This window comes from Salarias fasciatus, chromosome 3 (genome assembly GCF_902148845.1).
Source record: "Salarias fasciatus chromosome 3, fSalaFa1.1, whole genome shotgun sequence".
Classification (NCBI taxonomy): domain Eukaryota; kingdom Metazoa; phylum Chordata; class Actinopteri; order Blenniiformes; family Blenniidae; genus Salarias; species Salarias fasciatus.
This window is the reverse complement of record NC_043747.1, coordinates 23,793,976-23,819,250: the sequence shown is the minus strand read 5'-3', so window position 1 is coordinate 23,819,250 and position 25,275 is coordinate 23,793,976. Positions and strand designations below refer to the sequence as shown.

General features: G+C 44.0%; 1 protein-coding gene across 2 annotated transcripts in view; it reads right to left on the bottom strand.

The window, feature by feature from the left end:
• The window catches only part of LOC115385821 (dachshund homolog 2-like), a 93,703-nt gene extending 92,450 nt beyond the window's left edge, over window positions 1–1,253 (bottom strand). For both annotated transcript variants that reach the window (XM_030087892.1, XM_030087891.1), the window contains exon 1: window positions 516–1,253. In XM_030087892.1, the coding sequence (XP_029943752.1) occupies window positions 516–1,108 (593 nt within the window). In that variant the 5' untranslated portion in view covers window positions 1,109–1,253. The remainder of the gene's footprint in view (window positions 1–515) is intronic.
• Between the last annotated feature and the right edge of the window lie 24,022 nt (window positions 1,254–25,275).

Sequence of the window (25,275 nt, the reverse complement as noted above, 5' to 3'; positions counted from 1 at the left end):
ATGCTGTGAAATCTAAAATGTGCAGGATCGTCATAAATTCAGGTGTCATGAAGGCTTTATAGCACAAATCCAATATTGTATGCGTTTAAATCCGCACAAAACTTTGATTTTTCCCATTATTAATATCGTATTTTAAGTGATTTACTTTTCTTTTTTTATTCATATTGTGATAATAATCCGTTTTTTCCAGTAAAAGCAGAAGAGACGGACCGTTACGTTACACCAGCATATTAAAATAAACTGCATTGCTTCGTTAAAAGAAGAAAAGAAGTAATTTAAAGTGAGAGGATGAATTTTTTTACGAGGAGGAAATGCAGAAAATTGCTTCAAACAACTTGGAAAGAAGAAAACGAGGGACGGACCGTGTCGGAACAGAATTCTTGGCATGTTGCACGAATAAAAAGTGGCGGAAACTTGGTGCGTAAATTCCATCCAAAGCGGACAGACGCGGAAACGGGACAGAGAATAAAAAGTTTTTCGTGGCAAAAGAGTAAAAGCGGGGACAGAGGACCGACCTGGCGCTCGTGCAGTCCTGGTACAGCGTCTCGAAGTCCTTCCTGGAGATGAGCTTGCAGCGGTTGACGCCGGGCTGGATGGCGCCGAGCCCGCGCAGGACGCGCACCTGCTCCACGGTGCAGACCACCGGGGAGATGTCCAGCCGCTTCAGCTTGGTGTAGACGGTGTGCAGCCCCCCCACCAGGTGCTTGAGGAAGAGGTCGAACACCTGCGGCAGGCAGATCAGCTCCTGGCCGTCCACGCTGAAGCTGGCCACCTTCACGCCGTGCACGTCCACCAGCTTGCACTCGCTGCACGGCCCGGCGGAGGGCTGCGGCAGGCCGGGGGAGCCGCCGGGGGTCAGCGAGCCCAGGCCGCCCAGGGGCCCCGGCAGGAAGGCGCTCAGCATGCCGCTGGTCAGCCGCGGGGACGGGGACAGCGAGTGCGCGTGCGAGTTGGCGTGCGCCGGGCTGGACGTGCCGGTGGCGGCGGCGGCGGAGGACGCGGAGGAGGAGGAGGTGTGGAGCCCCTCCGGTCCGGAGCGGTACAGCGCCACCGGGGTCGGCGCGCCGGAGCCCGGCGAGAGCAGCGGAGGGGAGCCGGGGAGCGACATGCCGCTGCTGGGAGAAGTGCCGCACGCGCACGCTCTCTCTCTGCCTCACACACTTTTCCTCCTCTTTCTCTCCGCTCGCGCCTCTCCTCGCGCACTTTTCCGGCTCTTCTGCGAGTTTCTCCTCTCGGTGCACAGTGCGCTCCGTGCGCGGAAGGCTCGCGGACTGTCCGGTCTCCGTGCGTAAAGGCGAATGGATCAGACTGCAGGTCAGCCCCGCGCCTGGCCCCGCCCCCCGCGGAGCCAGGCCCCGCCCCCCGACTGGCGGGTGCTCGGACCAATCACAGGCCCGCGCGTGTGCGTGCGTGTGTGTGTGCGATATCTGTCAGATCACTTGCTCTGCCGTTTCATAAACTTTCTCACGAGTTGCTCGGGAAGTTTTTATTTTTCTTCCATATTTTTTTTTCTTTTTTCTTTTTTTTTCTTCTTCTTTTTAATCAGCGCAGCCTGTGGAGCGGTTGTGTTTGTGCGCGTGCATGTGGCGGCCACGTGTGTCCAGTTGTGGCTCACATGCGAGCTCTGGTGGCGGGAAGGAAGGACGCATGTTCCTCACACGCTGTGGAGGGATGGAGGGATGGAGGGATGAGCGAGGAAAGACAAGAAGAGAAGGGAGGGATTTAAAGACTGAGGAGGGATGAAAAAAGGGCGAAGGAGTCAGGAAAAAGAGAAAATGAGCCGTGGTGATCATTTACTCTGCGTAACCAAAGAAGACGGAGGGATTAAGACGGAAAGAGGTACAAAGGAAGAGGAGAAAAGAAGAAGAGAGATCACGGAGTGGCATGAAAGAGAATTACATGGGTGTGTGTTTAAACAGTGAAATGGGATTGAGTGGTGTGGATTACAGACAGACGAGCCTTTATAATCCCGTGTAATCTCATTACAGAGAGAAACCCTGACTGGGAGAGAGAGAGCGAGCGACTGACGCGTTCTCTCCTCCTTCAGCTAAATGGATTTCACTGCAGCCGCCACACAGGACTCCCAGCCTCTCCTGGGGTTCGGTGCCTTGCTCAAGGACACTTGGACACGTGGCCACGGTGGGGGAATGATAATGTGAAGAATCCGAGGAAACTTTCTTGGAGAACAGGTCATCTGTCAATCGCTGCCGGTTAGAGAAATGGACTTGAAACAGAAGTTCGTGCGTTTGATTCCCACAGGACTCTTGAGCAAGACCCTTGACCCCATGAAAAGAAGGGATTTTGAGGCAGGAGTCCAGACGACCACCTCAACCACGCAGCATTGTTATAATATAAAAACAAACTTCCACGTTGGAAGCCTGAGGACGAGGAACTGAAAGGAAAATGAGGTGAAGGAGAAAATGTGAGCAGGGGGCCGGGATGCCAAAGACGAGAGAAAGTAAGAAAGAATAGAGAGGTAAAAAGAAAAGAGGGACACGAGGGCAATAACTTGTCTCTGAGGACCAATAATGATCAAACTGGAGCTGGACTCAGAGAAGGACGGAGAGAGATGAGCTCTTAGTGGAGGTGAATATCTCTCAGTGGGGTTATAATGACCCAGATGAACTTGGACTTGGACTTTGGGATGAAAGAGAGTGAGAAAGAGAGGAAGAGGAGTCGGTCCAGAGAGAGAGAGAGAGTGAGAGAGAGGCTGAGGAAGACGAGAGGACAAAAATCATACGCAAGGAAGTGGCGGGGGGAGAGGAAGAGTAACGGAAGGGCAGGTATGATGGAGGTGACAAGACAGAAGTGGAAAAACTTGTCTCTAAAACGCTGCTCGGCACCCCGGAGGGAGGAAGACACACAAACAGTCAGACGTCCGTCACAAAAGACGTTCTTCTACCATTAAATAACTCCAACTGACGCCCGGGTGCAGGTTTTTAATACTCTGTGGAGGAACGGGTTGCAGCTACCAGAATGAAGGAAGATCATCTCTTTCGCCGACGATGTCCCGCTCTTCATGGGCCAATCAGGGACGAGCGCCATCATGTGGCCGGAGGCCCGAAGTGAAAACATCTGATTCCACAAATCAGTCACAGCACCAGTTAAAGTCCAGTGTTTTATATTCCCCGATTCCAAATTAGATGGAACAACTTGCAAAGTGTAAATAGAAGCAAAATGTTAAAAAGTTGGGTCAAGGTTTTTGTTTCATGACTAATTCTGACATTTTAATAGAAGTTGAACAGAAAAATGTGTCCAGCTTTACAACTGAGAGGCAGTAACTCACTGATCTGGTACCCGAGTGGCTCTTCTCAAACTCTTCTCCAGCTGTTTTAACTTTCCCATCATAGCTAGTCACTATTACAAAATGGCTAACAAAAATCAAAAAGGTCATTTCTGACTCATCAGTTCCTCAGATATCATAAACTATGGCCCATCTTGACTCTTGTAGCGACACTTATAGTTATCCATCGGCATCTTAATGCACCATTCATCAAAATTCAGAACAAAACAGGTTGAAATAACTCTGAATCATTATCCTGGTAAAGGTCATTAACATTGCTAACTTGTTAACGTTGATAAGTCGGTCTCTAGTTGCCGTTTGGTTTAGGTGAATTTTTTATATAATTTTAAGTTGTTTTACTGTTTTGGAACTTAATAACAGAGAACTGAACACCACTTAACAACATCTAGTAGCGCCCTTCTCCACCTGGTAGTTGACTCGGTTTGTTGCTAGCAACATGAGAGTGTTGGACCAATCTATAGCTTTCCTGAGCCAACTGTGATGGCTTTACAGCTTTGACAACAAACTATCAGCAGATACACTAATGCACGGTCAATTTTAAAAGTTTAAAGAGGGAAACTAGTCTTGTAACCAAGGTAATGGTAATAAATACTGTGAACTCGTCCTCACAGTAACTGTTTAAACATTTTGTTTAGTTTAAACATGGATCAGCCTACTGTATCATGTTAGCTACAAACACATTATGATCACTCTTCAGTTTGTAAAAACTATTTTTGAAATATGTACAGTTCAGTAAAATTTGAAATATATCTTGAAATGTATTGACCAAGTAAACTACAGTGTTTAACAACAGCGTTCCAGTCCCACAGATATACAAACACAGTTTAACTCATCTTCTTGTAAACTCGAGAGGTTGAATAGCTACTTAAATTCAATATGTTTCATGATTTTACACCCATTTTTTCAAACGTGAGTCATTCTTGAACTCATGTCCGCTAACAAAGCTGACCTTATATCTACTTCAAAGCCCTGGAGGGCGCCATGAGTGCTTCTTTAAATGTCGAATGATTATTTCTTTGAAGTTTTGGACCGAAGCTGAGTGCTCGAGCACCGACTTGCAACGCCGTCCAACGTCGCCGCCGTTTATCGCTCTTTTCTTCCTCGGGAACCACATGAGTGACAGCAGGGAGGAGAGATAATGTCATTTATCAGTGAAGAGAAGCTCCCAGGGTGGCTGCACCATGTACACTGCCACTTGACAATGATGTATGCTCCAGGAAAGTTACCTGGATTTCAACTCCGCCGAACAAAAACAAGAGGAAAGTTTGACCGTGGCGTTTAAGAACACAATCAGCGGGTGAAGTTGGGGAAAAATCTGCACTTCTACTCTGTCACCGCCCATTTAATGATGCTCTTTATATGTTTGGAAGCAGCAGAAAGTACCAGAAGTTTCTATTTTGTTGGTGATTACACTCTTCTGCATTACGTTTGCTGATAAACATCATCAGAGAATTTAAGCTCCATTATAACGATTGTTATCAAAAGGTCAGTGCTGCAGCCTCTGAGTTCCCAGTGCGAATGTAGGCATAAAAAAAACAATGACGGGAGCTGTTTTTGCACGTTTCCATAGCAAAAGCATTTTAAATCCCATGATTCGGTGCGTAATATCAAGATTCTAGCAGTGTGTTTCCAGACCAGACAAACAAGAGGTCAAACTTCAAGCAAGCCTGGTGGAGTGACTGGACGTTTTCACTGTTCACTGTGCTAACAAGAGGTTAAGGTTTAACGGCCCCTTGGTGGCTGTAGTCAGTATGACAGCAGCAAAGTAGAAACAAGACTATAAACTGCTGAAGTAAGGGGAGACTCCATATTCAGGGTTCAGATACCAAGACTGTCGTCCAGTGTAAGCTGGAGCAAGACCTTTGTTTGTGATGTAAGTCACCTGGGATGTACATCTGCTCATAAATCTGTCAAATAACCAAAGGTTTCTTGAATTATGCTGGAAAATGTCAAAAACATCCATGTTTTGTTTTAATAGATTAGAATGCAATTAGAAAATAGATGGTGGAGTGGCAGGGTGTTGGAGTGGTAGATTGTTGGGATGATGGGGTAGTGGGATGACAGGATGATGTGTTGGTGAGGTTGTGGGGCGATTGGGTGTTGAGATAGTTGGGTATCAGGGTGTTGGGGTGGTAGGGTGGTGACAGGGTGGTAAGGTGTCGAGATGATGGGGAGATGGAGTATTGGGTGGTGGGATGATGGGGGATGAGGTATTGGGTTTAGGTGTTTGGGGATATTGGAGGTGGGATGATGTAGTGTTGAGGCAGTGGAGTGTTCAGGTGCTTGAGTGCTGAGATAGTGAGTTGTTGGAGTGTTGAGATGTTCAGGTGTTGGGGTGTTGGAAGCGGTGGAGTACTGGAGTGTTGAGATGTTGGGGTTTTGAGGTATTGAGATGTTCCTGTGTTGGGGTGTTGAAGTGGTGTAGTGTTGTGGTGATAGGGAGTTGAGACGTTCAGATCTTCAGATGTTGGAGTGTAGAGGTTTTGGGATGTTCAGGTGTTGAAACGGTGCAGTGTTTAGGTGTTGAGTGTTTAGATTGTTGGAGAAAAGTTGAGGTTTTCCGATGTTTGAGTGTTGAAGTGGTGCAGTGTTGGGGTGTTGAGGTGTAGGTGTGTTGAGGCAGTGAAATGTTAGGTGTTTAGGTGTTCAAATGTTTAGGTGTTCAAATGGTGGAGTTTTGGGGTTTTGGGGTGTTGGTGTATAGAGGTGTTGGAGTGTTGGGGTATAGAGGTGTTGGAGTGTTTTGGCGTATAGAGGTGTTGGAGTGCTGGAAGGTTGAGGTGCTGGAGTGCTGGGGTTTAGAGGTACTGGGGTGTTGGGGTGGGCCTCTCAGACCGTCCGTCCAGCTGAGCTCCGTTCCACAGCAGGCAGTCAGAGTGTGTGAGAGGAAACAGGATGCAGGCACAATACTTCACACAGCGGCACCGGGTCACATTGGTCTCTTTTATTTCACTTTGGGACAAAAACATGAATGAGAAAGAGCCGCAGGCTACACACACACACACACACACACACACACACACACACACACACACACACACACACACACCTCTTGCCCCACATGCATAAACGCTTCAGTTTTCGTCCAAAGCCATTCCATCCAAGCATCTCCGTCTCTCTCACGCACGCACACACGCACGCACGCACGCACGCACGCACGCACGCACGCACGCACGCACGCACGCACACACACACACACACACACACACACACACACACACACACACACACACACACACACACACACACACACTGTAATGAAAGCTGGGGGCTGTTATGTGTGAGATGGATGGTTTGACTTTAAGCTTGTATAAATAAAAGCTAAATAAATCTTGATGGCCTCAAGTGATGGCTCAGATAACGCAGCGCTGTGTGTGTGTGTGTGTGTGTGTGTGTGTATGTGTGTGTGTGTGTGTGTGTGTGTGTGTGTGTGTGTGTACCTGATGACATTGTGTGCATGTAAGCAAGTTTGTGTTTGCGATGATATACAGTAAGTCTGTGATGACACGTGTGTGTGTTGTTGGGCTTTTTTTTCCCATCATCCTCGGCTGCACCTCGAGCGATGATGTTGACGATGGCGGCTCGCCGTTGTGTTCTTTAATAATCTAATTCAACAACACAATTACCAAGTGTCAGACGGCAGCGCCGGCGTCCCAGGGCCGGACGGAGTGACAGCGGCGCTCCGTTTGCAGCGCGGCCGACAATCATCAGCTAAATTAAAACTCGGCAGACGCTCGATAAAAAAACAAACACCCTCTTGTTTTACGCTCACATGAGGTGGAAAATAAGTCCGTCGATATGGAAGCGGCGCGGCGGCAATTCGATGCAGTCGCTGGTCAGATAATCTTACTCCTCCAAATCAAACGCATTAGAAAAGTTCACCTCTTTCTCTTGACCCTGCCTGTAACCAATATTGGCCCTCTAACAAGGATGTGACCATATTTGGTAACTTCCTGTCACGCATTATAAAAAAGTTTTTAAATGGTTTGAATCAAATAATAGGCTCTATGCACAACTCAACCACTTCCTGAACTTCAGGAGGCTCCTTGTTTCCTGTCTTTCATGATAGGATGAGCTGATTAATGCAGTTGTGTCTGAAGTTGTTCCAGAGGTCAGACACACCTGCATTAATCAGCTCGTCCTATCATGAAAGACAGGAAACAAGGAGCCTCCTGAAGTTCAGGAAGTGATGAAGTTGTGCATAGAGTCCATAAGACCTGGTTTTTGTTGAATAGTAGAAGACTAAATAAAAATCTAACAAATCCTTTATTCCTTCAGCTAAACTTAAATTGACAGGTTTTATGACTGAGTCCTGCAAATTTTTATTCAAAGCTACATGGTATTTATGTATTCATACATTTTCTTTCACTAGCAAACAACCCAGAAATATTCATTGAAAGAACAAAATCTTTTCAGTTGTAGTCAAAACCACCTAAGAGCCAAGAGCAGAGACCAGACCGGAGCACCCAAAAACCAAGATGAGACCAAGACTTTAAGAGACTGAGACCAAGTCAAGACCAAGACCAAAGCATCCTTAGACCAAAGCAAAATCAAGACTTTAATGGAGTTACACCAAAATCAAGACTATAAAGGACTGAGGCCGACTGAAGACCAAAATCAAGACATTTAAAGATTGAGACTAAGTCAAGAACAAGACCAATGCATCTGTAGACCAACACAAAATCAAGACCTTACTGGGCTGAGACCAAGACCAAGACCATAAAGGACCATGGCCGAGTCAAGAGCAACACTAAGATAAAGACCAAGACAAGACCAAGACCTGAAGGGGCCCTGACTGAGTCAAAGCTGCGACCATAACATGGTCCCAAGACTGTCCCTGAGAACCAGACTACTCTCCAGTGCTGCAACACCAAAAGTCATCTCAGTTTAAATAATAAATCATTTCTGAACACAGAAATGCTTCAGTTCTATCAAAACCTGGTTAAACTGAGAGAAATAGAGACAATATATTTTAGCATACAAGGAAGAACAAGTTTTATTCAAATTTCAATGATTTATTAGCATACTGAAGGATCAGTATGGACAACTAAAGTGCTTCCAGTGTTGTCCACTGGGAGGCAGCAGTGAGGCACAGTGCTGTCACGAATCAGTTTATGTCTGTTAATAAATTTAGAATTTAATTTAATAATTTTTAAAATAATTTAATTTTTATCTTAAAAAAAATAGAATGGTCTAATAAGGTTACAAAAACTTAAATTAGATGAGATTAAATCATATCGGGAAGGATTTTCCAGAAAATGTGTCTGCTTTTTGAGGAGAAAACAAGCTTAGTGGAGAATTTCTCGATATAAAATCTATCATGCATTACATAAAACCACTGGGATTAACTGAATGGAAAATTGGTAGAATTATTTATTATTTGTTTAATCCAATAGGTATGTTTTTTTTTTATTTTATTATATGTTAAATTGAAGTACATTTGGAGGTGGTATTTTAGATTTCAGCCTCCTGAAGTCTGTCGATTTTTCTTTCTTTCTTTCTTCTAACAAATGAGCTTTAAAGTTTCGGATCAGAAATGAACCTTGAGGCAGGAGGGGACGGACACTTTACCACATAAAAAATGTTGGGCCATATCCAGTCTGGAGTAATAAAGACCCAGCTCGTTCCTGTTTGCCTCTGCCTCTGTCTTTACCTCCGTCCCCCCTCTGTCCTCCACCTCTCCTTCCCTCTCTGCCCTTCATCCCCCCTTCTCTTTATCACTCCGCTCATAAAAGCTGCTCATCCAGAAAGAACAGAGTTTAGAGGAGGATGGCGGAGAGCGAGAGATGAATGAAGGGGGGCAAACACAAGGAGAGAGAGGAAGAAGAGGAAGAGGAAGTTAAGGTAGAAAACCCAGCCGTCCATCTGGGACGGCTTGGTTCCGGCGGGTTCCGGCAGGTTCCTGCTGGAACCCGCTCTCTCTACGTCTCTGACCTCTGGAGGAACTGCAAGCCGGAGAGTCTTAAACGGAAGAAGCTGCCATTTTAGCTGCGTCGCACCATTTAATTTCACATAACCCGCTTTACTGGAGTATAAACTGCAGGACGGGAGGCTGCAGGGCGGCGTGCAGCTGCTGCACGCCACGGAAACATCTCAATAACCAGACACGGCGGTTCTTCAGGCCCGGCTGTACTCCACTCCGTCTGCAGTCCGTTCACAGGAAGATGTCATTTCTTATTGCGAAACATTGTGTGTGCACGTCTTTCTTTAATGAGCCCATGTAAATGCTCTTTAGGATACGAAGGAGTTGTTGATGCAAAACCATGAGTGGCCACCAGGGGCGAACTTTAAACACTGAACACATTAATATTACAAAACAAGGTCAAGTAACACAATATCTGCTAATAACTGAATACTTTAGACCAGTCGTCTGCGATCTGCTGCCCTCAGTAGTGATTCCATGAGGTTTCACAAAATTATACATGTAGAGCATTGAACTTTTAATTATATGCACTCATCAAATTAAAAAAAAATATTTTAAAAAAGAGGTACAGGTAAAATCACAAAAAATGTAGGTGAAAAAAATATAAAGTGGCTAAAAAAGCCCTGAAATGATTCAATCAAAATGTTTAAAAAGAGCTAGAAAGTTACAATGGGCTAAATGTCAATATTTACGACAAAAAGAGAAGTGGAACTGCAGAAATATTTCACAAAAACAGCTCAATGTACATTCGATTTTGGAGGAAATTCACAGAATCTTTTGTTCATGAAGATTTCAGAGTTCAGAATTAGACACATGATCCTCAAACTGAGGTGTGTGAGCTCCCTCTAGTGGTGCTGACGGGCCATTCACAAATATATATTTCATTACATTTTTTTAATTGCATATTTTATTTAGTAATAAAATTTCTTTGAAATTATATACAATCAATAAAATTCTGAATGAAACTGTGAATGAAAAAATATAAAGAACAAGAAATGAGCATTTAAAATTTGTATGAAAGTAAAAAGGGCATAAGCCCCGTCTACTGTAGGTTCACATCAGGCATAACGGTGGATGTTTTTAAATGTTCACAGGTGTTACACACTGTGGAAAGCTTAAGAAAGAATGGTCTACAATGATCTACAGGGCTGGACGAGATTCGCCCTGAGTACCTTAAGTCTCTGGATGTGCAGGGACTGCCTTGGTTGACATGTCTTTGTAACATCGCGTGGCGGTCGGGGTCAGTGCCTCTGGACTGGAAGACCGGGGTGGTGGTTCTCCTTAAAAAGGGAGCCGGAGGGTGTGGTCCAACTATAGGGGCTCATGGGATTGGTTTACAGCCCAGTGTGAAGGGATGGGGATGAGGATCAGCACCTCTAAATCTGAGGCCATGGTCCTCCAACGGAAGAAGGTGGTCTGCCTTCTCCAGGTCGGTGGAGAGGGCTTTCCCCAAGTGGAGCAGCTCAAGTATCTTGACGTTTCGTTTACGAGCGGGGAACGATGGAGCATGAGATTGAAAGGCAGATTGGTGCAGCGGCTGCAGTGACACAGTCGTATCAGTCCGTTGTGGTGAAGACGGAACTAAGCTGAAAGGCAAAGCTCTCAATCTACCGGTCAATCTATGCCCCCACCCTCACCTATGGTCATGAGCTTTGGGTTATGACCGAAAGCACAAGATCCTGGATACAAGCGGCTGAAATGAGCTTCCTCCGTAGGGTGGCTGGGTGAGTAGAGCCACTACTCCTCCACATCGAGAGGAGCCAGCCGAGGAGGCTCGGGCATCCGTTTAGGTTGCCTCTTGGACGCCTCCCTGGGGAGGAATTCCAGGCTTGTCCCGGGGAAGACCCAGGACATGCTGAAGAGTGTATGTCCTTCGGCTGGCCTGGGAATGACACGGGATCCTCCTGGAAGAGCTGGATGAAGAGTCTGAGGACAGGGAAGTCTGGGCATCTCTGCTTAGACTGCTGCCCCCGCGACCCGGTGCCAGAAGAGCGGTAGAAAATGGATGGTTTCAGTATTGATGATGGTATTATACCAGTATTGATACTGGTAATATACCATAAAGGTATCAGTATTGATATTGGTAATATATCACTATGGTATGAGTACTGAGTGCTTTACTTCCATAATCTACATCATTTTGCATCTGTACTGTATTGTCAGTGATGTCCACATTGTATCGGTATTGGATCAGCTTGGCCTCTTTTAGGGACCGTATAGGTATATTGATTGGTATCATCCAGGTATCGGTATCTGTGGCAGCAGAGATGGTTTCGTATCAGATAGAAAGGAGCTCAGAGATGTGGCTCATCAGCAGAGGAGGCAGGAGGTCTCAAGGTGACTCGTCTTTGTCCTGATTCCTGTTTTAAACTGTTAAAGAGGCCAAAAACACCACTCCCTCCCCTGTTTTTATTATATATTTCACTTGTTCTCTTTTAGCATTTCCATCCCTTCATCCCGATGCTCCCCCTCTCTCTGTTCTTGTCGTCTTTGCCACCAGCGATGTCTTCAAACTCTGATTGATGATGGTGGCCGTCGGTTAACGTTGTGTCCTGCTTTCTGTTTTTACCAAAATACTCTCTTCTCTCTCCTTTTTTTCCCCTACTCTTTCTCGTCCCGAAACTTTGTAAGTTTTTTTTCTCCCCTCTCTGAACTGCTGATGTGAAAGTCAGCTCCCTCCTGCAGGGTCACCACTTCCCTTTTCTCTCTGTTCCTTTTAAGCCAGACTGTTAAAGCAACACCGAGCTCTTCTGCTAAAGAAGAAGTGAGGATGGCAGGTCAGGGGGAAAAATACTGTTATAAACAAACAAACAAATAAATAAATAAATAGCTGTGAAATAGTCATTTTTTTATTTATTTTTAATATATCAAATGAAGCATTATGAATATGTCTTTCTCAAGTAACTTTTGTTTCAAGTTTTTTTTTTTTAACCACAACTTTGATTTATTTTTATGTACATACATGAACGATTTCAGACTTCAGCCGTTATTGCCATTATTGTTAAATCATTTTATGTTCTATTATATTTTCATGGGTTGGAACTATCATATTGTAAAGACATATTTTTCTAAAGCTCAATTTTTGCCTGCTTTTCATTTTTGGAGGATTTTTGACATCAGTTTTGTCATTTTTCACCTTTAAATAATGCTGAGAACTACTGAAAACGAATTTTTTTTTGTGAAAATGGAAGATAATTTAATATTTAATCATAGATTCTTGATAAAGACTTACTCATATCATCATCATTACTTTTGTCATTATTTTATTGTCTGACTTGTCTTTATTGTAAGAATTATTTATTTTGTACTCTTTATTTTTTGTTAGAATATTAACCTAATTAACTAATATTTTAACTTTAGATACAAAGTTGTCATATCTTTTTTTGCTGTTTTTAAAGTTCAAATATTGAAGTGATTTTAATGTTTTTGGAACATTTTTAAATCAAATTATTTTGTATTTATTCTACTATATATGTAAAACAAACAAACAAATGTACTGAACTTCAATGTAATGATAGATAGATAGATAGATAGATAGATAGATAGATAGATAGATAGAGTGCCTGCTTCATTAATGTACAGCTTTATTGAATGCATTTTTTTAATGTTTATTTCATTATTAACATGTAATCAGTGCCATCAATCACTGTGACAGCCACCTATTGTCAGCCGCCCTGTCGTTGTGTGTGTGTGTGTGTGTGTGTGTGTGTGTGTGTGTGTGTGTGTGTGTGTGTGTGTGTGTGTGTGTGTGTGTAATAACGAGCGTGAGGGATGGTGAGTGTGTATTTGATGCAATTTAAACAAGGTGTGTAAAATCAATAGTCCTCGTCTTAAGGCGAAGGACAGAGGAGGCGAGAAGAGGCAGCGAGAGGAAAGAGGAGGTGAGAAGAGGAGGTAAAGGAGGTGAAGAACAGAAGAAGTGATCATCAGAAGTGAAGACAGAAGAATGGTCGGTCCAAAGTGTTTGAGAAGAGAAATCAAACTGAGGATAAAGAAGCTGGAGTTCAGTCTAGAAGCAGCAGAGCGGAGCAGGAAGCTCAGCTCTAACAGATCACAGACACTGGACTGCTGGAAATGATGGAGATTAAAATATACAGGAAGTTAAATCAGACACTGTTAAGAGTCATTTTTCCTGTTCCGGTGGAGAGAAGGACGCCGCCCTGGTTATCATGGTGAATCTGTGATTCTGTGATCGACTGCTAAGGTCTATATAAAGAATCACGTGTCTGGTTTCTTTATCAAACCAAAAAAATAGGAAACACAAGTGGAAGACCAACATGAGAAGCACATCATTTTCAGCGTTTCTGCCGTTTCCAGACAGATTCAGAACACCAACACCAAACTTCTCTGAAACAAACAGGAAACAATGGTTTTTCACAGGTTTTCAGTTGAAACCTGGTCTGTCTGCTAAAGCTAGCTACAGCTAGCTCGAGACTCCACTGACGCGGACGAAGACCGGGGTGATCCTGAGGCTAACAGCGTTTTCTTACCTCTCTTATTTTACCAGTCGTCCTCACCCCTCTCCCTGGGCGAGCCTTCAGAAGGAGGGTTGCCGGGTGAAATCCCAGCTGGAAGCTGCTTCATAACCTTTCCTCTGGGTGCGAAACGTTTGTAGGACGTACTGTGGTTTGGCCTCGAGTGAGGCAGTGAAGGAGAACATCAGACGTTTAAGAAGTGAACATCAGACATCAAACCTGGAGTTGGGGGGTTGGTGGAGGTGTTGGGGGGGGTCCTCCAGGTCTCCAGGGGGCGCCGCAGTTTTTCTTTCCCCCAAAACACATTTAGAAATCAGGTTAAAAAAAAAAAAAAACCCACAGGGGCAGACTAAGGGGAAATGGCACACGAAGAGTGGAAAACATTCAAACCGCCGCTTTTTGGGTTGTATTTTTTTTTTATAAGGAAAAAAAAACTTTATTGATCCGAGTGCCAAACGGCATTACGGAAACCGACCGGGAGCTTTGAAGAGAAGTTTCACTGTCGTTATCGTAAGCCACTATAATCCATCATATCTGGGAATCAAATTAACATATATTTACACACACACACACACACACACACACACACACACACACACACACACACACACACACACTTAATGCTACCTCTCACACAGTTTCTCCGTCTTGCTCTCGCACACCAACACAGAGGCCAAATCATTAGTCTTAGGTTAATTAGTCTTATAATTAATAACCCAGCAGACATGTGTATGTGTTCATGTACGTGGGTGTGTGTGTGTGTGTGTGTGTGTGCGTGCGCATACGCGTGTGTGTGTTTCTGTGTGTGTAACGAGGGGTCGGGAGTTAAATCATATTAATTTCAACATTGATTAAGCAATAAAAAAGACTTTTAACTAGCGGGGGTGTATATCACTTCACCACACAGGCATCGCAATTTAAATCTATGTATTAATTACGGTGCGTGTGTGTGTGTGTGTGTGTGTGTGTGTGTGTGTGTTTGAGTGTGTGAGTGCATTCCTCGAGCTTGACGCTGAGGTTTCCCAGAGCGAGAAGGGGATCAGCGCTCCTTACCAGGGAGATAAAGCGAGAGGGTGGGGGTTGGAGGGGGTGGTGGGGGGTGATAGCGAAAACATGGATCTGATTCAGAGAGAAAAGATGAGGGGGACAGGAAGTGGGGGGACGGGGGGGTGGGATCGAGGGAACGCGTGAGAGGTGCAGATAAAATGGGAACAGAAAGCAGGGGGGGGGCGGGCACGGGGGGGCCGACTGCTGCCTGATTGGATAAGCGCCAGTGACTCTTTGAAATTGCGATCCCCTCAGATACGCGTTTCAACGTATAGCTTCAACTTCTCCTCATATAGATAACGCGCTTCGTTAGCCCAAAACTCTGCGAGCTTGAAAGGCTAATTCCCCCCGTCCGTATCCGCTGATTGATCCACTTTGAAGCTGCTTCTCTCAATGTATTTATTTAAGATTGTAAAAGAGGAGAAGACTTTTCATCTCCTTGTTTTACGGCCAGGAAAGTTGGACGGGCGGCGGCGGCGGTTTTGGGAATAATTGAGTCCTAACAGCGCTGGTGAGTTATTGGCTGTGTTGGCCTGCCAAGGCTTTCCCAAGACCCCGCCGGGCGCGGCTGAAGGTGAGCCCCATAAAGCACGGCGCCCGCCGCGCGCTAAGGTTAAAAAGAAAATGGAGGAATAAAGTCCAGGTCTTATCGGGGCGGATCACAAAGTCGGCGGGAAAACACTTGGAAGGGCGATCAATCAAAACTCTGGAATACACCCGACGGCTCCGTCAACAGGCGCAGTCGTTCCGTGTTCTAGAGCTTTGACAAAATGGGAAACTCCAATACAGTCCACAACTGACAAACATTCTGACAGATTTCTCAACTCAAACGTTGTAAAACTGTCACATGATATTGTCTGGTATTTAAAATCAAACATTTGGACCCATTCGAGAACTGTCCCGTGCATGTGAGTTTTTGTAATCCGGCACATTCCAGAACTGTTACATGTTTTTGTAGTCTGGCATGCATTTTTTTTATTCTGACTCATTCTAGAACTGTCGCATTCTCGAACATGTTTTTTTTTTGTTTTTTTATTTTGTATTATGGCACATTTCAGAACTGTAATCTCCTAGAACTCTGAAACATTCTAGACCTCTCACAGTTTCCAGCACCCGGCATGTTTTAAAACTCTGACCCATTCTAGGACTGTAATGTATTAGAACTCTGAAACATTTTAGATCTGTCACATGTTCTCGTTACAGTTCTACAGACGTGACGCATTCTAGAACTGTCACATCCTAGAACTTAGACACATTCTTTATTGTCCCACATTTGAGAAATTTGACACATTTTTGAGATCTGGTACATTCTAAGTTTAACCCCTTTCCCACTGGCCAAAAAACCCGTTTAAACCCGCTAACTATCGACTCCTCATGGCAGTGGGAAAGGGCTTTACCGCGATTTCGACCAGAGTCGTTCGACCCTGCAATCGACCCAGTAATTTACCGGGTCACTTTGTACCGGCTTTTAGTTAGAGGGACACATCCGGGAACTTACATGATGACGTCGACGCAGCGCAGCTACGTTAGCGCGCTAGTTGTTGTTTCTGGACACAGCGTGAGATTTCCTTCGCCAACATGAGCCAGCATTGGCAAGAGAGCGAGACCAGAGAGCTCCTCTGGATCCGTGGGGAAGAGGAGATTCGTCTACAGGTAACAGGGACTGTGTTCTGCTGCACTGTTTACTTTCGTTTTGCTCCGTCGCACTGATGATGTCATCAACGTGGGACACCATCAGTGCGGGAAAACGCAGCGTCACGGCTCGCCAGCAGGCGGCTAGACCCGGGTCTGCATGCAGTGGGAAAGGAGCCTTAGGAAAAACAAAAGCCGATCGTTAGCGGGTGAAGACACGGGTCGACCCGCTAGTTGCAGTGGGAAAGGGGTAATAGTGTCATTTTTTTGAATGTGTTACATGTTCTTGCACTCTGGTACTTTTTTTTTTTTTTTTTAATGCTTACACATCCTTAGACTCCCACAGATCGTAGAACTCTCATCAGATCTTGGACAACTTCTGCAAAAGTCACATAGAAGAATTCCCACACATTCCAGAAATGTAGTGCCTTCTGGAAATTTCATAAGATCCAACACGCTGTAGAACTTTCCCACTTGATGGAATCGTCACATCCTAGAACTGTGAAACTTTCTCTAACTGCCACACATGCCAGTACTAAACAGAAAACAGAAACTGTCACACCACCCAGAACGGTCACTCAGGATTCCATCATGAGTGGCTTCTAGAATGTGTCAGACACATTAAAACTTGAGAACTCATCTAGAACTCAATGTGCGCTCTGACCCCATTCTGTGAACCACAGCGTCCCCTCTAAAAGGCCCTGGACGTCAGGTTGGACACCACTGGCTGTGTTTGAGACCTCAACAATACAGGACTGTACGATTTCAGGCACAAGCCGACAAGAAGAGAGATTTTAACACACACACACACACACACACACACACACACACACACACACACACACACACACACACCGCAGGGTGTTGAAGGGAGAAATGATGAGAAGATCAATCATCAGCTGTCAACAGTAGCTAATAGAGTATGAGAACAACATATTAACTATACTGCTTAGATTAATGCATGCACGTGCATGCGCACGCACACACGCACGCACACACAAGCAACTGAACTGTACGAAAACCAATACAATGCTGACTATTGACAAGCTTCTAGCTGATTAGTCTGAATGTAAACCTTCAGAATGAACACACACCACCTTGAAAAGACACACACACACACGATCAGACATACACAGGAAAAACACCTCTAAAAACATTAAAACACACCTGATCTGGTGGGCCTGGAGATCGTCTCTGTTTCAGTGGGAAAGACGTGGATCTCCACGGAGAGACGGCGGAACGACATGTTCTCCTCCAAGCTGCCAGGAGGCAGGAGAAACATGATTTTAAAGTTTGAATTTTCATCTGGATGTTTTCGCAAAACGAGCCAAGGAGTTTAAAACAAGTGGATATCAGATCAATGCAATGGTCAACCTGCACATGTTGGACTGAGAAGGTAAGGCAGTGACCTCTACTGGCTGTATTACTTACGACAACAGCAATGTGCAAAAAAATATTAAAAAAAAAAAAAAGAAAAAAAAAAAGCGCAAGCCAGATAAGTTTCTGAATTACCCAAATAAATGTGAAAGTTGATTGTTTCTCATAGGAAGGAAGTTTTATTTGTATAGAACTATTTGTACAAATATCAGTGTTTGCTGCACTGTTATTGTTTTTTAAATATGTGTTTTTACATCTAAGTTCAAAGGAATCATGTTTTTCGATTGTATTATGTCATTTACCATTAAAGGAGCGGTATTATGTGTCAAAAACAACTTAAATCAAATTTGCCTCTGCATCAGGCTGCCTCAAACGACTGGAAATGGGTCCCTGTCTCTTTCAGAATCTCCTCAGCTTAGTGACACCCCCCCCCTCCATCTCAGCTATTTGCTTCGTATTTCCCCCGCCCCTGAGAGGGGAGGGGGAACATGAGCTGTGCAGGAGGAGCTGTGCAGACTACATCATAGCTGGGGCGGAGCTGTGCATTACAGGCGGAGCTGTGCAGAACCGAGCGTTTCAGCCTCAGCATGGCTGCCAGGGGGTTATTCAGGGATTGCTCAAATATGCGTGAATGGTTCAGGAAACAACTCCATGTGTCTTTTTAATGAGGAAGTGACACTACAGCATTATACAAAGCTCGAAAAACTGGATTTTGCATGATACCCCTCCTTTAACTACAGTGTGTCAGTCAGTGGTGCTGGTGTTGTGAGGATACAGATAGACCAAGACCTTGAGGGGCCAAGACCGAATCACAACCAAGACCAAGACCAGAGCATCTCAAGACTAAACCAAAACTTTAAAGAGCCTTTACCCAGACCAGAGTACCTCGAGACCAAAGCAAAACTAAGACTTTAAGGGGTTGAGACCAAGTCCAGACTGAGATTCATTGGAGCTGAGACCAAGACCAAGACCAGTATATCTCAAGACCAAACCAAGACATTTGGAGCCAGGACCTAGTCACAACCAAGACCAGATGAAGACTTCATGGAACTGAGACCAAGACCAAGTCCAGAGCATCCCCAAAACCAAGACTTTAATGGGTCAAGATTCAGTCAAGACCAGGGTATCCCAAGACCAAGACCAAGATTTTAAGGGGCTGAGACCATGGCCAAGCCTAGAGCATCCCAAAACCAAGACCACAGTATTTCAAGAGCAAGGCCAAGACTTCAAGGGGCCGAGACTGAGCCATGACCAAGACCAGAGTATCTTAAAACCAAGGCAAGACCAAGACTTTAAAGGGCTTAGACCAAGACTAAAGTAGTCTTGGTCTAAGTAGTCTAAAGTAAAGGGCCGAGACCGAGTCATGACCACGACCAGATCAAGACTTTTAGGGACTGAGACCAATACCAAGACAAGACCATACCAAGGCCAAGACTGGGGGACTGACAAGGAGCTGAGACCAAGGAAGGATCAAAGACCTTGAAAATGGGGCCTTGGGTCCAAGACCACTCTCGGGTACATCAACAGTAGCTGGACTCAGCTGTAAAGGAGATCAGGAGTACGGTAAAGTAGCAGTTTGACTCCACAATGCGACCAAAGTCAAGTTGTTTCCATGATTTTTTCATCACTTTTCAGTGCCGAACTTCTTCAATCCTTAATGGAGGATTTTCTAGAACTCTTGGATGTGAGAAACTACAACCTGATCAATTAATACCTGAATACTTTTCATTATAACATTTAAAAATGTTTCTGTCATCGCATGTTAAACTTTTTAGACAAGCAGACTGGTTTGGGCTGCAGCATCTAGTGGCCGTGAGCGGTACTGCATTTACATCTGAACCTGAGCAGAGCTGAGTTTAAGGAGGAAAAGTCACATTCAGCCCAAAATACGATTGACTCTTAAACAGGAAGCTGTGGTAGAACTCCTCTCTTTGACCTCCGTAATGATCCATTACACCAGTGCGTGTGTGTGTGTGTGTGTGTGTGTGTGTGTGTGTGTGTGTGTGTGTGTGTGTGTGTGTGTGTGTGTGTGTGTGTGTGCGCGTGCTGACCTTTCCCCAGTGTTAGCCAGTCTGAGCCATCACAGGAGGTATTAATGGACTAATCACATTAAACAGAGAATCATTAATCATCTCCCCTCAGCGCTGTCACTGCCACGCAACGCCTAATCAACTCTATTGTTTACACACACACACACACACACACACACACACACACACACACACACGCAGGCTGGCATGAGCCTGGCACATACACTGATGCGCACACACATGCACGCACACACACACACACACATACACACACACACACACACACACACACACACACACACACACACACACACACACACACACACACACAGCTATACAGCTGAAAACAGATGAAACTACATTTAAAAACTACGTTTTTTGTCCAGTATATATTTATTTATTCATCTGCTAAATTTTGGAGTTTATCATTAAGTTTTGTTAAGATTTTTCCACCTTTTTGATGCATCGACTCTTCATCTTTGTCTCTCCCTCTCTCATCTTCCTCAGTCCGCGCTGTTTTGCTGACTCAGCAACAGCATCATTCAGATGCTGGGTAACACACACACACACACACACACACACACACACACAAAAGTGACACAGTGCTGAACGAAGCTAAATACCCCAAAAAGTTCATCTCGATCGCTCTTTCAAAATAAAAATAAAGGATTTCCCAAAGCTGGATTTAACCCTTTACTGTGTAAAACAACTACCTCTGCTCACTTCCTCCCATCAAATCAACACAGACATTAAAAACAGCTAATAAAAACAGTGCTGATCAATAACAGAGTTACAGCTCCTGCAGGTCAGGACACTTTGCTGTAATTATATTAAAAACCATATGATCGACATGTACAGTTAACATAGTTAAAGTTTCAGTCCATCTGTCTCCAAGCAAAACATCAAACACAACCAACAACTCTACTTAGGGTAGTTTTTTTTTTTTTTTTCATTTTCTGTTCAGGGACGGTAGCTTTGGTAACATACCTGTGACCAGTTCGGACTGGATTGACCCGTCGTCCTCAGAAACGTCACCCGGCGGCGACGGTCGACGTGCCAACCTGTACCTGGAGAGACAGAAAGACAAAATACTGATAAACAATCTGAAGACATGATGAACTCTGTTAAACTAAGACAGAACTATATTATAACGCAGCCACACCAATGAAGACATTCAATATTTGTAAGCTTCAATCAGGTACAAATGACATGAAGCCGACAAGAAGAAGAATATACAGTGGGTCAAAAAAGCATTTAGTCAGCCACCAGTTGTGTAAGTTCTCCCACTTGAAAAGATGAGAGAGGTTTCATCTTCAATGCCCTTGCTGATGGAAGGAGGCTTTCACTCACAATCTCACCACACATGGCCCCATTCATACTTTCCTTCACACGGATCAGTCGGCCTGGTCCCTTTGCAGAAAAACAGCCCCAAAGCATGATGCTTCCACCCCCGTGCTTCACAGTAGGTCTGGTGTTCTTTGGATGCAGTTCAGCATTCTCTCTCCTCAAAACACCAGAAGCTGCGTTGCTACCAAAAAGTTCTATTTTGGTTTCATCTGACCATATGACCTTCTCCCAGTCCTCTTCTGGATCAGACGGGCTGAAGCAGAGGGTCACGTCTGGCACTGCAGGCGGCATAGTGTGTTACTGATAGTAGCCTTTGTGACTTTGGTCCCAGCTCTCTGCAGGTCCCTCACTAGGTCCCCCCGTGTGGTTCTGGGATTTTCGCTCACCGTTCTTGCGATCATTTTTGACCCCACAAGGTGAGATCCTGCGTGGAGCCCCAGATCGATCTTGTATGTTTTCCATTTTCTAATAATTGCTCCCACAGTGGATTTCTTCACACCAAGCTGCTTACCCATTGCAGACTCAGTCTTCCCAGCCTGGCGCAGGGCTACAGTTTTGTTTCTGGTGTCCTTTGACAGCTCTTTGGTCTTGGCCATCATGGAGTTTAGAGTGTGACTTTTTTTCCACCATAATTTGCAAAAAAACTCTTAAAAAATCAGACATTGTGATTTTCTGGATATTTTTTTTTCTCATTCTGTCTCTCATAGTTGAGGTATACCTATGATGACAATGTCAGGCCTCTCTCATCTTTATAAGTGGGAGAACTTGCACAATTGGTGGCTGACTAAATACTTTTTTGCCCCACTGTAGGTGTATTAATTTGGATGATAGTCCCTTAATGAAGACAACAAATGTTAAAACAAAACAAAAAAAATATATATATATATATACCAGGAAGGGAATAAAGGACCCAAAAGGGCTTAATACAGATTGAAAGTAATAATGAAGAGGAGAGACAGACAGCTAACCAGGTGGAAAACACCGTCGAGAAAACTATGATTAAACCCGTCCAGGGTAATAATGAGATCTTCTCCAATCCTCTGACCACACACACACACACACACACACACACACACACACACACACACACACACACAGCTAACCATGTCATTTGTGTCATTTCTTCGACAGAACAGTCTGATTTCCATTGCCGACACACAGCTCTGTCAATTTTCAGTTCTTTGTAAATGAATTTGAAAAGCTGCAAAGTGTTCTTGAGTTATTTTGTCGGTCGTCACTGAAAGCTGAGGGGTTTTTTTTCTTTCTTTCTTCCCGGAGCCATTAAATGTGGGAACAGCTGAACTAAAAGTTCAGCTCCATTGAACACAAGTCATAGATGTGGATCTCTGTAATCATGGAGTTAAGAGGGGAAAACTGCAGGTTGCTTTGGTGCACTAAAGGTTTAATCTGACGTTGTTTCCATCTGCTGCCACTAGATGGCAGAACAGGTGGCTTCAATTCATGGGTGTTCTTTTAAAAGGGTTTGAAACTCCTCAGAAGAACTAAAGAAGGAACCACAGAAACATCATTCACTGCTGATGAAAAAATAAGTTTATTATCAAGCAAGCAAGCACACTCCATTATTTAAGGATAAAAAAAACACTTAAAATTAAATTTTTGTTGAATAAGCTTTGAAACATTTTAATTTTAAACTAAGACTTGAAAAGTGTTTTTTTTTTTTTTTTTTATGTAAACCAAAAACTATTGTGGGGAAAAGCACTTAAAATAAGATAAAATTACTTCAGAAAGTTTTCTAAAACTCAGCAATTCTGACGTGAAACATGGAAATAGAAACAGCCACATTTTAGATTTTACTTTTTATTATTATTTGTTTTTGACTCATATGAACTCAGGACAAAATCTTCTGTTTGATGGAGTAATCTTCAATTATCGGTCCATCATCATCCAAAGACTCAGAACAGACAGTTTTCATCTTCCAAATATTGAAATGAGAACAAATAGCAAAACCAACAACAGATATGGGGGAGAAGATTTTGAAACAGCTTAAAAAGACACAGTGATCTGAAGCCTCCTGTATTGGTCCATCTGCAGCGACCGGAGCAAGGCTGAGCTGAATCAGACAAAACGGGTCATAAAGAGCTGCTTACAAAAGAGCCATGATGGTTAAAAAGGCTAAAATGTAAAAAGTGATGTAAAAGAAGGTGAAATTGCTAAAGTCAGGGAGAAAAAGAGCTGAAAATGTGATGAAAATTTAATGAAATGAAGACACAGTCTGAAAGGGTCGAAAACCCGCTGATGAGGAATCAAGCTGAAGAACAGAAAAGCAGTAATGCCAGGGAAATTCCAGCAGGGGGCGATGATGGTTTCAAAAAGAACCCATTAAAAAATGCAGAATTCCAGAGTGAAATAAACATATAAAGTGCTTGATTTCAGAACACGCTCTGGTCTCCATCATCAGTTTCTACAACAGGACTCTGATTTCCACATCAATCAACTCCAGATTTTATTTTACGATCTAAAGCTTTGCATAAGTCGCCTCCTCTTTCCACGTGAAGCGGTCACATGACAGGCTGCACCGATCACATTTACATTCAGTTGGGTTGTCAGAACACTACAGGGGGACATCATGTTAGCTCCGCCCATTTTTTATTTACCGTCGATGTTTTCATTCTGAGCTGATACCATATTATGGCCATTTTCATCGTATCGACGCTCCCGGCATCGCCGTGTAAAGACAAACCTTTCCCGAAACACGGTTTAAACTGAGCCTTTTTTTTGGAAATCATGTCTTCCACGCCGCCGGCTCGGGCAACAGGTGGCGTTGCGTTCCGTCCGAGCCTCATTCCCTCGGTGTGAAATGGTGTGTGAGACTCCTGTAACGGGCTTACCGCTCGGCCCGGGATTAGCCTCCGCCGCCGTTCCCCGTCAGCCAGGAAGAGGGGAATAATCTCCGCTGCAATATGTGAATTAAATCAAGTGTTCTGCTGTAATGAGGGATGTTTTATCTTCAGACTCGCTCAGGATGTGGCTCCATTTCCTCAGTGTGAAATAGGCTGCGAGAAGCTGCTAACTGGCTTATGGCTGCTCTGCGTCGAGGGGAAATCCTGTTTTCTGCCCTCAGAATGAATGAAACCGATTCAGCGCCTTTAAATTAAGAGCGTTCTCTGTCTTTTGTGCGGCTGGCTCCAGACGATTCCCGTCCACCGCAGGGTTTCCACTCAGGTGCAGACCGGAAAAACAATGATGAGAAATTACACAAATACTCTTGAATTTTGGGAAAATATTTGGTTTTACATGTCTCAAAGCTACACTACAGAAAAAATTGCTTAAAATGAATTTTTTCCTTTGAGACAATTTAAAGATCGCGTGGTTGATTTTTTTTTTTCTTCTTTTTCTGGCTTACATTGGGACAATTATTCTCTAAATAAAACATTTTCTGTCCTGGACAGACCTCAAACTAGGGAAACGTACTTCAAATAAGACAAAATGACTTCAGAAAGTTTCCTAAAACATGGAAACAGAAACAATCCAATTTCACACTGTTTTAGCAATTTTCTTCTGAACTTTATTCTGAATTTCACGAATAAAACAAACATACAACATACAAACAGAAACAAAAATAAATGCTCTCCCCCACACCGCCTCATTATCACTTGATTGAAAGTGAATTTCAGATAGAGAGACTTGATCTTGATCTGAAATTCTAATATCAAGATCTCTTTCAGTAAAATGTACCTTTTCAATAAGTTTTTGGACCATGCAGGAAACCAGAGTACCTGGAGGACCACACACACACACACACACACACAAACGGAGAACACAAACTCCACACCGACAGAGATTTGAACCCAGAACCGTCTTGGTGTGAGGCAAGAGCACTTAATCACTGCACCATCATTCAACACAAGTTATAAAACTTACACCTGCCGATAAATCTTACAGATTTCAGTCTATCAGTGTGGCGCCCCCTGGTGGCACCACAGTGAAACGTAAAGTGTTGGACACCGACGTTCACCTCGGTTCAGGAAGGAGACTCTTTGGACTTACGGGGACACAGTAGGTGTGAAGAGCAACAGTGACCATTTCTTGTCTCAACGATACGGCAATGCCACGGGTGTTCCACAATAAAGATTAAATACAACACAGAGGAGAGCTCTTTCAAAATAAAATGAATTACTC